The 16,827-nt window shown below is 40.1% G+C and overlaps 1 protein-coding gene across 1 annotated transcript in view; it reads right to left on the reverse strand.

Moving 5' to 3' along the window:
• The window catches only part of SCN11A (sodium voltage-gated channel alpha subunit 11), a 104,451-nt gene that overhangs the window by 42,070 nt on the left and 45,554 nt on the right, over positions 1-16,827 (reverse strand). Inside the window, exons 12-15 of the mRNA XM_019023578.3 lie at positions 15,586-15,824; positions 11,616-11,795; positions 8,565-8,945; positions 6,255-6,686 (exon numbers count right to left, since the gene is read on the reverse strand). Of these exons, the coding sequence (XP_018879123.2) occupies positions 6,255-6,686; positions 8,565-8,945; positions 11,616-11,795; positions 15,586-15,824 (1,232 nt within the window). The remainder of the gene's footprint in view (positions 1-6,254; positions 6,687-8,564; positions 8,946-11,615; positions 11,796-15,585; positions 15,825-16,827) is intronic.

The following is a 16,827-nucleotide window of genomic DNA, read 5'->3' on the forward strand; positions in this document are numbered from 1 at the left end:
GAAGTCACATAGAGTTTCACTTCCTGGATGACAGCATGATAATCTCTGCGGACGTTCTCCCTAGGGAAATAAGCATAAGTGGTGAAAACTGTTTTAAAAATAATTTAAAGTCTCTAGAAATTATTCTGAGAGTGCACAGCAAATGAAGAAACATTTGTTCAAGAAAATCTACTAAAATTCAGTAAGAACAGTAGAAATTGATGACACTTAAGCCATGATCTGACCTCTCCCCCTAGCCCTTCCAGCCAAGTTTTATGGAGGCTCCACTCTAGCCCAAGGTGGCCAAGAAGATAGGGCTCCCTCTACCCTAGCTCTCAGTCAAGGGATGTGGTGATGGGTGCACCAAAATCTCACAAATCACTGCTAAAGAACTTATCCATGTAACCAAAAACTACTTATTCCCCAAAAACTACTGAAATTAAATTTTTTTTAATGATATTGAAAAAAAAGATATTGAGCCTTTTGAATGGAAAGGCACATCAATGATATCTGCATAAAGGGAAAATCTTTTTAAATGCTTACATTAAAAAAAATACAGCCTACATGTTAAATTACCTATTGCAGGCCAGGCACAGTGGCTTATGCCTGTAATTCCTGCACTTTGGGAGGCCGAGGTGGGCGGATCACCTGAGGTCCAGAGTTCAAGACCAGGCTGGCCAATATGGTGAAACCCCATCTCTACTAAAAATACCAAATTAGCCAGGTGTGGTGGCACACACCTGTAATCCCAGCTACTTGGGAGGCTGAGGCAGGAGAATCGCTTGAACTCGGCAAGCAGAGGTTGCAGCGAGATGAGATTGTGCCATTGCACTCCAGCCTGGGTGGCAAGAGCAAAACTCCGCCTCAAAAAAAAAAATTACTGGCCGGGCGCGGTGGCTCACGCCTGTAATCCCAGCACTTTGGGAGGCCGAGGCGGGCGGATCACGAGGTCAGGAGATCGAGACCATCCTGGCTAACACAGTGAAACCCCATCTCTACTAAAAAATACAAAAATTTAGCTGGGCGTGGTGGCGGGCGCCTGTAGTCCCAGCTACGCGGGAGGCTGAGGCAGGAGAATGGCGTGAACCCGGGAGGCGGAGCTTGCAGTGAGCCGAGATCGCGCCACTGCACTCCAGCCTGGGCGACAGAGCGAGACTCCGTCTCAAAAAAAAAAAAAAAAAAAAAAAAAAAAATTACTTATTGCATACTTATTTTATTTTAGTGCAAGGCCTGTCACATGGTGGTCATTCAATGCATTTGAAATAAAGAAATGCTGGCCGGGCGCGGTGGCTCACGCCTGTAATCCCAGCACTTTGGGAGGCCAAGGAGAGCAGATCACGAGGTCAGGAGATCGAGACCATCCTGGCTAACATGGTGAAACCCCATCTCTACTAAAAATACAAAAAAATCAGCCGGGTGTGGTGGCAGGCGCCTGTCATCCCAGCTACTCAGGAGGTTGAGGCAGGAGAATGGCAAGAACCCAGGAGGCAGAGCTTGCAGTGAGCCGAGATCGTGCCACTGCACTCCAGCCTGGGCGACAGAGCGACACTCCATCTCAAAAAAATAAAATAAAATAAAATAAAATAAAATAAAATAAAATAAAGAAATAAAGAAATGCTGTTTAGTATCATCAAAAACAATCCCATTTTCCAATGCATAAATGATCACACCACCATGAAATGCCTACCAATAAAAATGCATGAGTTATGGAAAAAAAAAAAAAAAGCAGCAGCAGCTGCAGGCCATCAGCATTTCTTATCTCTTCCAACTCTGAGTTAAGGCCTCTAAATTTCTGGTGAGTGTGGCCAAACAGTTGGCTCCCTTTTCCCATCTAGCCCTCCACTCATAGGGCAGAGGCTTTATCCCAGAAGCAGCAGCCCAAGAATACTAGAATCATCCTCATTCCAGCTTACTTGTAGGGCAAAAGCTCTGGAGGTGGGGAGGATTAAGGAAGAAGGAAACTGAGAAGTTGAGAGGCTACTGCCCCTGCCCAAGTGCCTGGAATTGTGCTTAAGAGAGTTTGCCCAGAGTGGGAGGTAATTCATAAGAAAAAAGAGCTCTGAAGCTCTCCATAGAACTGACTTTATTTGAAACAAAGTGGTGTGGGGAAGTATAAGTCTAAGAGTGTTCTTGAAAACAATGGATATTGGAAATTTTGATCATAAGCAAATAAGAAGAGACTGGTAGCTCTCCTTCATTAAAGGCAAGAAACTAAAACATAGGTCAGCAAATTCACCACAAAGAACTACGGAAAGTGATGGCTAAGGAGAGTCCCCCTGGGGTCAAAACAAATCTCAAAGACTGCGCTTAAAAGCTATCACTTCCTGAATTTAATTGAAACAGACAGTTGAGCAATTTATGCCCCATGGCATTGTCAAGGAAAATAGAGCAATTATCCAGCAATTAGTTGAGCCTAAAATCGAAGTGTAATACCAAAAGAGGCAGACAGCTTAACAGAGAGATCACAGAAGGAGACAAAGATAGCCTTGCTGAAACAACAGTCATCCTACACTGACCGTGTGTGCATCCAAGGATGTACTCTCCTAGGAGTGACACCAAAGCTTTCACACTGTGTGTGAATGGAGGGGGATGGGTTGGAGAGGGAGCGGATTCCACTAAAATAGTCTAGCCAGATTACCATTTAATAAAGAAGCTTCAGAGAGGAGAAAAGTGAATCAGTTATAGAGTTTCCACAATATGTTACTTAAAATGTCCAATTCAAAACAAAACAAAACAAAAATATGAAATGTGCAAAAAACAAGAAAGTGTGACGCACACAGGGGAAAACAGTCAGTAACAGAAACTGCACATGAAAGGGTCAAGATGTCAGAGCTAATAGAAAAAGAATGCAAAGAAGCCATTATAAATATATTTAAAGAATTAAAAGGTACAATGCTTAAGGAAATAAAAGATACTATGACCATATACAATCAAATACAAAATATCAACAGAAATTATATTTTAAAAAGAACCAAATAGAAACTTTGGAGTTGAAAATTATCATAACTGAAATGAAAAAGTCACTAGAGAGACCAACAGTACATTTGAAGAAAGAACCAGTGAATTTAAAGATGAATCAACAGAGACTGTGCAATCTAAAGAGCACAGAGAAAACAAAAGAAAGAAAAATAAAAAGAGCCTCAGAGAAATGTGGTGCACCATTAAGCACACCAACCAGAAAGGAAAGAGAGAAAGGAACAGAAAAAATACTTAAATAAGTAATGGCTGAAGACTCCTCAAAATTGATCGAAAACATTAATCTACACGTCTTAGTCCAATTTATGCTGCTATAATAGAATTCCTGAAATTAGTAATTTATAAAGAACAGATATGTATTTCCTACAGTTCTGGAGGCTGAGAAGACCAAGATCAACAGGCCAGTATCTTGTGAAGGACTTCCTGCTGCATCATAACATGGCAGAAGGCATCACCACATGGCAAGAAAGAGAAAGGAGGGAAGGCAGCAAACTCATTCTTTTATTAGGAACCCACTTCCACAGTAAATAAACTACTCCCACAATAACAGCATTAATCCATTCATAAGACCAGAGCCCTCATAATCTAATCACCTATTAAAGGTCTTACCTCTCAACATTGTTACTTTGGGAATTGATTCTCCAACATATAAACTTTAGAGGACACATTCAAATCCTAGCACTCCACATCTAAGAAGCTCAATGAAACCCCAAGTAGAAAAAACACAAAGAGATTCACACCTAGACATATCATAGTAAAAGTGCTGAAAGACAAAGAAAAGAGAAAATCTTGAAAGTAGCAAGAGAAAAGTGGTTCATCATGTACAAGGTGACACTGATAAAATTAACACTGACCTTGCATTAGAAATAATGGAGACCAAAAGGCAGTGATATGATATATTCAAAGTGCTGAAAGAAAAAACAACAGTGAACCAAGATTTTTATATCTAGTGAGGCTATCTTTCAAAAATGAAGATGAAATAATCACATTCCCAGAAAAACACAGAGAATTCTTTGGTAGCTCGCCTACCTTATAAAGAATACTAAAGGACATCCTCCAGGCTAAAAACAAGTGACCCTAAAAGGTAATACAACACACAAGTAAGATAAAAAATATATATTTCTTTTCCTTTCTTCTTTTAGCTGATTTCAAAAGCAATTGTGTAAAACAATATGTTTAAAATTGTGTTGCTGGGTATGTAACATATAGAAATAAAATATATTTGCTAATAAGAGCACAAAGGATATGGGTGGGAGCAAAGTTGCATTGGAGTAAGAAAATCACACGTGCAGGTAACTCACATTCACAGGAACAAATGAAGACACCCAAGAGTAACTAAGAAGTTTATTAAAATAAATCTTATAAATATACACTTATTTTCTTTTATTTTCTCAGCTCCTTCAGTAGACATCTAGTTATATTAAGCAATAATAAAAAAAAGTTGTTTGGGTTTTAACATATATGAATATAATATGTAGAATTTAAAACAATACAAAAAGAGGAGAGAGGAAATAGAGCTATATATGAGTAATATTTCTATAGCTCACTGGAATTAATATAAATCTGAGATAGATTCTGATGAGTTAGATGTATATGTCAAATTTTAGAGTACCCAAATAAGGAAATAATTCAAAAAGATTTTGAAAAAACTAAAGTTATTAAAATGTTATACTAGAAAATATTTACTTAATGCAAATGAAGCAGTAGAGAAATAATAAAGGAAAAAACATGGAAGACATATAGAAGACAAAGAGGAAAATATGAGAAGTAAATAAACTGAATTAACAACAGCATTAAATATGAATGGTTTAACCAATCCAATCAGAAGCCAGAGGTTGCCAGAATAGATAAGAAAACAAGATCCAATTATACACTGTCTGCAGAGGACACATTTTGGGTTCAAAGATATAAATAGATTGAAAATAAAAGGATGGAAAAAGACATGTTATGCAAACAGCAACCATAAAAGAAGCTGGGATGACTCTATTAACATCAGACAAAATAGATTTAAAAACAAAAAACTTACTAGAGATAAAGAGGGACATTTTATAATGATAAAAGAGCCAAAATATTGGGAAGATATAGCATTTATAAACATATATACACACCTAACAGAAGAGCCCCAAAATATATGAAATGAAAATTGACATAACTGTTGGAAGAAACAGACAATTCACGATAAACATTGGAGATCTCAATACCTTATTTTCAGAAATGAATGAATAACAACTAGATAGAAGATCAACAAGGAAATGGAAGATTTGAACAAAACTATAAGCCAGTTAAACCTAGCAGCCATCTATAGAACACTTAATTCCAAATGGCAGAATACACATTCTTCTCAGGTACACATGGAACATTTCCAGGATAGACAATACACTATGCCACAAAACAAGCCTCAAAAATTTAAAAGGGCTGAAATTGTACAAAGTATGTTCTCTGATCACAATGGAGTGAAATTCGAAATTAATAACAAATAGAAATTTGAGATATTTATAAATATTAAACAACACATTTTTAAATAAGCAGTGGGTCAAAGAAGAAATCATAAGAATTAGAAAATAAGATAAAATAAAATATAGTTAAATATATAGAAAATAAAAATGAAAATAAAATGTATTTGATACAGCTGAACATTGGTTAGAGAGAAATTTATAGCTATCAAATATGAGTCAGTAAACAGGCCCTCCTCAGACATCAAATCTGTCACTGCCTTGATCTGAAACTTCCCAGCCTTCAGAGCTGCGAGAAATAAATTTCTCTTGTTTAGAAGTTACCCAGTCTATAATATTTTGTTATAGCAGCCTGAATAGACTAATACAATATCCATTACCCTCACACTCCCTGACAGCCCTCATCTCCCACCACTCCTCACCCACAAGATTGGTCTCTGCAGAAACTGAGTTTGTTCCCAGCACTGCCTTTTTTTTTCTAAAACAAACAAACCAACCAACAAACAAAACATGCTATTCAGTTTACTTCCCAATCCCCTTTTCCTCACTTTTCAGCCAGTCCAAATTCTACACTTCTTGTAGAGTTCAACCAAAGGAATTCCCCCTGTCATCCCAGCCCACTCTGATTTTGCTCCCCTCTGAACTCTTCTGACACCTCCTATCTGTGCCACACCTGCAGGACCACAGTAAAGAACCTGTCCTGAGATGTGCACATGGGTATCAAAGGGCAGCCACATTTTATACCCTTATTATCCTTGCATAGTGCCTAGAAAAGGGCAGGCTACCAGTGCCCTGTGGTAACTCCAGCTTTGTATGACCTTTAAGTCTATGTGTGAACCTTCATACCTGTTGTTCAGACTCAGGTTGTGTGATGCGTTGTGCATTATCTTCACCAGAAAATTCAACATCATCTTCCTCCTCCGCAAGTGGTGCCAACCAAGTCCAATCATGCCTGACGCCCAGGGTCTTTGGTACAGAGGTTAGTATACCAAGCTCCTCCTGGGTCTCTGAGCCCCTTTTCATCTCCGTGACCAGGGGAATGATGTCTTTGCTTTGTGCAGCACAGCCTCCTGTCACCTCTTTTTGCTGTGGTAAGTTTTGCTTCCTGCACCACTTGTGACAGAAATGCTCAAGAGTGTGTCTCACAAAACAAAAAGCCCGGCGGAATCGATCCAGTGCTAACTGGACTTTAGTTTTCCTGGCCTCTCCTTCTAAGTTTCCATTTCTTTCCTCATTGCTAAAGGAATTGAGCAGTAAGGCAATGAAGAGGTTGAGCACCTGGGAATGGGGTGGGTAGCAAGAAGAAAGGAAAGTTTAGCAAAGGAAAAGATACAGTGGGTTTCCAGGACAACTTTTCCCCAAGACTAAAAACAGAATCAAATGAGAGTTTTATGTCCCACTGTCTTCTAAGAAAGCTCATCTATCCAATAAATAAAAGATTGAGAAAGAAATAGAAACAGTAAGACAGAATAAAAATTGAAATTAAAGGGTGCAAATAGCCAAGTCCACTTTCCCTACATATAAAGAATATGGATGAGTAGACCCTTACCAGGGTAAAGCAGAATGGGATAACCATATGGCAAAATTGAGAGTACATTTCTTGAGGAACAGCTGGATAGTGAGCTTTGATTTTTGCTGGAATTTCCCACAAGGATATGAATCTGATATTCAAGCCCAATGTACAGCCCTTTCTTATTTGCATATTTGTGAGATGATGTACTTTACAGTTTCTTTAGGTCCTGTTGCCCTAACCTTAGTAACGTACTGGGGCCAAGCCAAGCGAGTTGGACCAAATATGCAACTCTTTCGTTGAACCACATATCACTTCAAATTCACATAATCCCAATAGCTTCCTACCTGGGTTCTTTGCTCATAATTACACACTCTCTAATTCATCATCTTTACCTCCTCAAATTCCTTTGTTTGTGGCTCTCTTCAGCTCGACAATAGACAGCCTTTAGAGAGAAGTGCCTGGTGGGTGTGAATGGGTCTAGTCACAGTTCCTCAGCTGCACTGTGAGAATTCCCACCTCTGGATCTTTGCTTAAGCTCTCCTCTATCTGTCTAAGTCCTCCTTACCGTATAAGTGGTCTTCTCAAGTTCTGTAATCTTCCACGAATCCTTTCTCGGTGCTCTCCTCCCACTCCCACTGGTGATGCCCTGTTCTTCTGAGCTTTTGTATGCATCACTTAGTGTCTAGGCACACCATTTATTAGGTACTTAGGATAAAGCTATCGTGTGTAGAGAGTTAATTATATTGCACTATAACCCCAACTTGATCCTGAAGATCTTGTGCAGTAAGGCAATGAAGTGCACTTAATTAGCCTCCTCATGAATATCTATGCTTCCAGCTGCAAGTAACAGACTCAAGCCAGCTTATACAACAAAAATCTGTAGCATAACAAGAAGTTCGAAAATAGAACAGCAGGCCAATTATGACATGAATACAGGTTTGTTCTCTCTTTTCACTCTACCTGCCTCAGTGCTGGCTTTGTTTTAGGCTGGCTCTTCTCATGGTTGCATAATGTTTGCAGGTTTGGTCCAAACCCCTCTGGCTAGGCCCCAATACCTCATTGAAGTTAGGGGAACAGGGACCTAAAGACACTGCACAAAGTACACCATCTCTCAATTCGTGCAAACAGGAGAGGATTGCACAGCAGTCCTGGATGTCAGATCCATATTCCTGTGGGCAATTCCACCACAGCTCCAAGCTCATGATCTGGCTTTTCCAGGGGTCACAGTCATAAAAAAGCCCAGAGGAAGTAAAACGATCATTTTTTAAAAACACATATTTCTTAAGAACAAAAGATTGTTCCCAAATTGCTCCAGTGGACATCTCTTTACATCCTATTGACCAAATTAACTCACTAACTCCTATTTCAGCCAATCACTGGGGAAGAGAATACTATTGTCTTAGAATAATCATCTGGAATAAAATAAATTTGGGGGCATCAGTCAAATGAGTAATATGTGTCAAAGAGGTTTTCTTCATGCTTATCATATTTTTCTCAAACAAAATTTGAATGAATATTTCAAATATTTATTTGGCATTATATTTAGAATAATAATTTTTACTAGTAAAGTTTTGCAAATGAAGTAATGTATTTGAGAGGCATGTAGGATCTTTTTTTTTTTGAAAAAAATCTAAGACACATACCACAAGTTTTCCTATCACCGTGATCAATATGAAGACAATAACACACAATGATGATGATGCATTCGCTTCTTGCATACATTCCCACATATTTTCGATCCATTCCCCGCAGAGGATGCGGAATACCACTAGGAAGGAGTGCCAGAAATCCCCCATGTGCCAGTGCCGTAAACATGAGACTGTCGGGCCTGTCGGGTTACAGAGTTTTGGACTCTTTTGGGAATTGAAGCTACGGCCAAAAAGCTGCATGCCAACTACTGAGAAAATAAAGATCACAATGACCAGGACCACAGTCAGGCTTCCAAGGGCTCCGACAGAGTTGCCGATTATCTTAATTAGTGTGTTCAAAGTTGGCCAGGATTTGGCTAACTTGAAGACCCTGAGCTGTAGAAAAAGACAACAAACAAAAATGGAAGAAAAGCCAGTTAAGGACAAACTCCATCTGCTCATCTATAAAGCAAATGACATATACCCAAACTTATGACATCCAAAACTCTCTTCAAAGTTAAATCCATCCTGAACATAGCCATCAGATCTCTGTCATAATCTAATGCTCACCTGTATCTACTTTCTTATTTGAAAATGGAAACATTGGCCGGGCACAGTGGCTCACGCCTGTAATCCCAGCACTTTGGGAGGCCAAGGCGGGTGGATCACAAGGTCAAGAGATTGAGACCATCCTGGCCAACATGGTGAAACCCCGTCTCTACTAAAATACAAAAAAATTAGCTGGGCATGGTGGCGCATGCCTGTAGTCCCAGCTACTCGGGAGGCTGAGGCAGGGGAATCGCTTGAACCTGGGAGTCAGAGGTTGCAGTGAGCTGAGATTGCACCATTGCACTCCAGCCTGGAGACAGAGCAAGACTCCATCTCATAAAAAAAAAAAAAAAAAAGGAAATATTTTGTTTTAGTTTTTTAATCATAAGGACTTTGGGATCAGCATGGTGACTGAGCTACATAATTATTATATAAAATGGATATTTTGGAATTCTATGTAATATACCAAGCGTCAGCGAACTCTGGCCTGAGAGCCAAATACAGTCCATTGCCTATTTTTGTATGACCTCAGAGACAAGAATACTTTTCCACATTTAAATGATTGAAAAATAATCAGGCCAGGCACAGTGGCTCTCATCTGTAATCTCAGCACTTTGGGAGACTGAGGTGGGTGATCGCTTGAGCACAGGAGAGTTCAAGACCAGCCTGGGCAACATGGTGAAACCCCCATCTCTACAAAAAATACAAAAATTAGCCAGGCGTGGTGGTGTGCGTCTGTAGTCCCAGCTACTCGGGAGGCTGACGAGGGAGGATGGCTTGAGCCTGGGAGGCAGAGGTTGCAGTGAGCTGAGATCACGCCACTGTACTCCAGCCTGGGCAACAGAGCCAAACTCTGTCTCAAAAAAGAAAATAACAATAATCAAAAGGATATTTCATAATGCATTAAAATCATATGAAGTTCAAGTTTCAGCATCCATAAATAAAGTTTATTGGAACATAGCCATGCTCACTGGTTTTTGAAAGTCTATGGCTTCTTTTGTGCTACAATGGCAAAGTTTAACGGTTGCCACACAGACCACACAGCCTGTAAGGCTGAAAACATTTACCATGTGGCCCTTTACAGAAAAAGTTTGCTAACTTCCGCATTATATAATTCAGGCCACGAGTTTGAATCTAAGCCTCATAAGAATGATTAGAGTAATATGGCATTTGTAGTCAGGAGAGAAAAGGCAACCAGCTATTCAAGACTTGTATACTTTTTCCACAGAGAAATTTTATCCTAGATCTTCACAGACTTTATAGGAAACAACCTTAGAGAAAACACAGCAACTTGTTTTATAGGTTGTTTCTTATATTAACTTTTGATATAAACTGACGGTTTTACTCCAAAGTACAATTTTGTTAAGCACATCCCCTATTTGGGGATGGAAATGTTGCAGGTCAGTAAGGCTTCTGCTTGAAGAGGACTGTCATTGTCTACTCAAAGGGGAGCTAGGAGCATCCCAGGAAAAACCTGTAGTTCCATTCTCATACAGAGACAATGCCACAGATTTCCGTGCATTAGAGCCTGGCTGTAATAAGCCTAAACAATGATAAAGCAAATGCAATTTTGCTTACCTGAGTGCTAATAAAACATTAGTAGGAAAGCTTAATAACACGTGACTTTGAGCAGTGTAACCCCTTACTATATCCCAAGTATAAAAAATATAAAATGTACATTTAGGTAACTGAATGAGGTGTCTTACTCTATAGGCTTAAAAATCCTATCTGAAAAAAAAAAGGTAAATATCTTTGAAAGGGGACAAAATCCCACCTTGGAGGTTTTCTAGCTCCCCTTCTCAGATTGGATTTCTCTGTAGTCCTCTGTCTATACCTTTCCTGGGCTCTGTCACACTGTACTGTGCATGTAGCCCAGTCTTGTATCACTCCTGTGCTGCAAACTTCTCAAAGACAATGATTTCCTCATCCTTTGTGCCTTCCCTCATGTCAGTTTATATTAGGTACTTTGTAAAGGTTTCCAGAATGCTTCCAAACTGGATAGCAGGCAAAGACTACAGAACAGGAATGTAGCACTGGCAGCAGTGAGAAGGAAACTTGTGAGATAGATAGCACCTGCCATCAGCTCCCCTGCATTCCTCCCCGGCATTCTATAGTCTTCACCCCCCTTGGCGAGCCCAATATGACCTGAAAGATAGGAATATTTTCCCTTATTTATTTATTGCCTCAGAGCTCCATGGGAAAAAAAGAGTGTCGGAAGGGTTGTGCACAGAGCAAGGAACAGAGTCCTCACACTGGGAGACACAATTTTGTACCCAGTTGCCTAAAGGGTCATCTCTGGCAGGAAGGGGCTAAGGGTATAAGGGTTCAGTTAAGCGAAGTCCCCCCAGGGACTTGCAAGACTATTAAAGACCTGTGCAGGAAGAGGAGTGCAGTTTTGGTTCTGGGGTTAAGGTAAGATAAATTAAAGTTTAGTACAAGATAACCATTGAACTCACTCAAAACGTTTTTTCCACTTAGGCAGCTACGTTTATGCAGTAAAATAAGAAAGTGCCTTACCACTCTGAAGGAACGCAAGAATGGCCAGCTTTTCTTTTGAAGTACACAGTTCATTACATCTGCAAAACTCAGAAGAGCAACAATGCTGTCAAAAATGTTCCAGCCTCGGCGAAAGTAGTGGTAGGGATCGAGCGCAATGATTTTTAGGCACATTTCTGCTATAAAAATGCTAGTGAAAACCTAGAGTGGGACAAAGAAGAATGAGAGAAGGAAGCTGGGGAGATAACACTTTTAAGAATGGCCCAAGGGAAGTACAGAGGTTACAATGAAATGAAAAGTATTCTCATGATTGACACACTATACCCTAAAGTCCATGCAATAGAAATATTTACTATTGTAGCATGAACCTCGCTATGACTTTGCTCCTCTCTCCATCCCTCTCCATGGTGCCCAGAGCAATGTAACCAAGCTCACAGACACCAGAATGGAAAATGAATATTATTTCTCTTTCTGTTGAAGATAAAGCAAAATGGTATTACTGGTAGATGGCAGGGTGACAGAGTGTCAGGCAATTACTCCTCTGAATTCTCTTTAGAATACCAATTAAAACAATTAAAATAGGGAGAGAAGGAATGTAAACAATAGCCCTGAAAACTAAGGATAATTATCCCCCATAAACTAGAATCCAGGAGGAGTTCACCTGACCACCTAATTTCAACACCTTGATCAGAAAAATTAAAAATAAAAACAAAAAAGGGGCACAGATCATAGAATTAGAAAACACTTCCAGGGGCAAAAAAAAAAAAAAAAGTCTTTGAGCAACTCAATATATGGGATAAGCCTTAAATTTGTTATGGTTGAAAGGAGAATTAGTGAATCAGAATATAATCCTAAAACTCATTCAGAATGCAGGGCTCACACTTCCAGAACAAAATATCAAAGAATAAAAAGGAGAGGCAGGAATTACAAAAAGTACTGAATTTTGTATTTTCCATGGGCAAAATAGTTTTGTCTTTGTCTTCAATAATCAGATAAATACAGGCTTAAGAAATATGTAAAAATGTTGAATGTAGTAACCAATTAAAAAATAAATCTGTCTTCCATATCTTTGCAAAAAATAAAGCAAATAATTTCTTCACAGCAAACAGCACAGTCTTATCACATACAAACACAAATAAATAGAAATGAAAAAAGCAAGAATACAAAAATAATAAGGTAATATTAAAAGGATTAAAGTCTTTACAAGGATTGTTATAAAACTGTCTACTACAATTCTGGGGGGAACCTATAAACGACTAAATTCGATTATTAAAAATAATGGATTATCTATTTTTATAAATGATTCAATGATTTACTATTTATTTTTAAAAATGCCTGAAAAAAATGGCACAAGTTAAAGACAAAAGGATAGCAAAGATAAATCCAGGGTAGAAAAATAAAAATAAATCAAGAGTTACAAAGAAAATTCAAGTTTATTTTCATATTCCCCCTTTAAATACTGCCATCTACTCCTGCTCAGTGTCACCACCAGTATCTAAAAGCATACAGTGATGCCTGTCCTAGATAATTGTGTAGTCATCCCCACCTCTTTTGACTCACTCCTCCTTCTTGTATCTCCTTTAGGCTTTAGGCATCAAGCTCTACAGCATCACCAGATAGATACCTTGGGACCATTAGTTTTGTCAATTCAATCCAACTTTTCTTTATGGCTTCTTGGCATTCAGTGTATCCCTCTGATTAGAGCAATCTCTACCCTAGAGAGTTAATTTTCTAGTCCAGTCCTGCAGAACTCCACAGAGTGGCTTAATCCTGGCCCATGCATCAGAGGAGGGAAGTTTTGATGTGCTCCTTGGAACTTAAGACTCCAAGGCTTCTCTCCACCACTACTACCATGGGAGCAGTAAATAGTGTGGCTGCCATTTTGGTATTGTATGTCCAGGGAGTAGGCCCATGGAATGGAAACACAAGCTATGTGTATGGTTCTACATATTTCCTGCCAATTTTTAGGAGCTAGGGTGCAGCTGCTGCCTGTGTACTTGGAAAACAACAATGTCCCTGTGGCCCTGTGGCTCCTCCTGCTCTGCAGGAAGTGAAGAAGAATGTCAATCACTCAGTTTCCAACTGCAAAATGTAGCTTCACCTCCACACTCAGGATGTCTAGTCAGTGGTAAATCTGAGATGGGGGTTTTTCTCATTTTCTAAATTTGGACCAGCAGATGAAAACAGATCACCACTGCAATTGGGAAGCCCTGTCCACAGAGATGACTCTGGGTTTTTGAGTATTCTCTACAACTTATTCAGTAACTCCATTCCACCAGGAGGTGCTAAAAGGTGGAGTCTGCTGACCATGCCCCTATAGACACAGCTTGCTGCCTTCAACTGAAACAATTTCAGCTCATTTCTGGGATGCCTCAGCAGAGGATAGCTGAATACATGGCCAGGAGACCCTGATCTGTTACAAGCAACTATGTGTTAGGTTTGTCAAGCAGCATGGAATCTAGTCTAACCCATTCACATCCACAAGGCATTTATTCCCAAAGGCAGCATGGAGAAAGGAATTTATGTGCTATGTGCAGACTGCCTGTGAGGAGAACCACCCTGGTTTTATACTACAGTTCCACTGTATCACTGCTCCTTGTGGAGGGATGTGGAACTAAGGATGACAGGTACCTGTCTCTAGTGCAGTGGGTTCTTTTTTTTTTTTGAGATGGAGTCTCACTTTGTCACCCAGGCTGGAGTGCAGTGACACGATCTCGGCTCACTGCAAGATCCGCCTCCCTGGTTCACACCATTCTCCAGCCTCAGCCTCCTGAGTAGTTGGGACTACAGGCGCCCACCACCATGCCCGGCTAATTTTTTGTATTTTTAGTAGAGATGGGGTTTCACCGTGTTAGCCAGGATGGTCTTGATCTCCTGACCTCGTGATCTGCCTGCCTCGGCCTCCCAAAGTGTTGGGATTACAGGCGTGAGCCACTGTGCCCGGCTGCAGTGGGTTCTTAACAATGTAAAACAAATTTTTTAAAGACATGTAAAAAGACATCACAAAAAAAATGCCAAAAAAGGAGAAAAAATAACACTAAATAAAAATACATACATACATACATACATGCTTACATAAAGCTTGAAAATATTCTGCAATGCTAAAAATGATCATCTTTGTCAGCAGGTACATGGGACATGAATTTCTTCTATTTCCCTTATTTATATTTTTCCTTATTTTTTAAAAATAAAACAGCATTTATTATTTTTTAAATTAGAAAGATAAAACAAAAGTTTAAGAAGAAAAGGCTAGACATTCTGGTAAGGTTTTTAGCTCATTAATCCATCAGCTAATTAGGGTAGATCATCCCGTGGGCAATTATTTGTTGTTTCTGATATTCGAGGGACTAATTTTTCCTTGAGAAAAATGCCTTCCACAAGAACCATAAACTAAAGTGAACAGTCCTTGAAAAGTCTGCTCCCCTTAGTTTTCCCAATTTAACTGAGACTAGATCTATCCAATGAGAAACATATTGAAGCAGGCTCAAGTCTGGAAATTCACCCCACCCCTGCCTGACCAACCCCCAAACAACCCCTTCCAAAAAAGTGAACCTTCCACAGCTGACAGGCCCTGATTCATCTTTCCAGGGAGAATAACACCTAGTAATAGTAGTCACATTATTTTGTGACAAATGATGTCATGAATATCACTGGGACCACAACAGCCATTACCATGGTTCTCTGGATATGGTTAACATTTTCTTGATTATCTCAGAGAGCTGACCTTTTAGGATGTCTGCTTGTATCTGGCTTACCACTGAATGGCTAAAGAGATACCTGAACATACCAGAGGGCCAACTCAGGACACATGGACAATTTCTGAAATGAACCGGGTAAAAGTAAAACCGTAACAGCCATCTTTTCCCTCACTCCACTGAAGGGGACCAAAAACCTAGGTTAGGTTAGCTCATTCACAAAATGTTTAGACTTTGAAAAAGTTATACTTTAAAGTACGAAATATGTTTTTTATTTTTAGAAAGTGTAATGTTACCAAATTCCCTATATTCAACATCTTCTCAAAACTGGCCTCCATCTTGTGATGCTCCATGGCCAAGAAGACAGTGTTGATGATGATGCAGATGGTGATGGCCAGCTCAGTAAACGGGTCAGTCATCACAGTTCTCAGGACCTTCTTAACGCACAGCCACTGGGGGCAACAGTTCCACACGAGGTACTTGGATGCCAGGTTTTCTCCGCAAGGGAGACAAGGCTCTTGTGATTTTTCTTGTTCTGGAGGAGAATGAGCGAGAGGTTGAGGAGTTAGCTCTGAAGCAATCCAGATGCCCTTTGCCTGAGTGCATTCCTTCCTCCCTCTTCCCCAGAGCCTCCTGATACATGATCAGTTGTGAAATGTTTTGATTTGTGCAGTCAGAAAGGTTTTTCCACCAATCTTAGTGCAGAAGAGACAATGTTCCACATACAACTAGCATTCGGCACAGTCAAGTCCATCAAATATTTACACTCTTACTGAGCATCCAGGAGCTGAGCTTTGATGTTAGATATATAGATGTGGAAATCAACATTGGCTGGCTGTGAATCCAAGAGAGAGATAGATACAGGCACAAGTTATGTCCACTCAAGACAGACCATAAGGTCAGCTGTAACAGAGGCAAAAGGGGCAACCAGGGCTCAAGGGAAGGGGCATCTATAAGCACTGAAACAGTAAAAGGGACTCTATCCTCTAGTTGAGTTCAGACCACCCCTGATTTCCCTGGCACCACTGCAGGGACACATGCAGGGCAAACGAGATGATGCAGTAGGCTTAAAAGTGCTAGAGGACCTATTTGACCCCCCTTGCAGGGAGTAAATCCTGCTCCTGAACACCAACCCCTGGGGTGGGGTCCTGTTACCTGCTATTAATCTGGTCCATCAGATGGCTCCAGCCTTTCTACATAGGTCTTCTACTGCCCATGTGGGGTTTCTGACTCTAACTTCAATAACAACTGCCACCTCCTGGAGACTTCAAAGTCTTCTGTTCTTTGACTGACTATTGTTGTCACTTGGATCTCTTGTGACTCCTAGGCCTGGTTGTGAGGCCCTGTTTATGCATTTGGTCTGAAGTCCCACCCCAAGTCTAGCCAGCTTCCACCTCTACCCAGGTGCCAGTTTAGAGTGGGCCCACAGGGAAGGTCTGCTTCTTGTGAGCCACTTTGTTTACATGCTCCAAAGAGGCAAATGAAGTCACTCTTTGCAGGATGGTATAGTGGGTTGGTTCCAAAACAGCCTCCTTTGC

Source organism: Gorilla gorilla, chromosome 2, assembly GCF_029281585.2.
Source record: "Gorilla gorilla gorilla isolate KB3781 chromosome 2, NHGRI_mGorGor1-v2.1_pri, whole genome shotgun sequence".
In the NCBI taxonomy this organism is placed as follows: domain Eukaryota; kingdom Metazoa; phylum Chordata; class Mammalia; order Primates; family Hominidae; genus Gorilla; species Gorilla gorilla.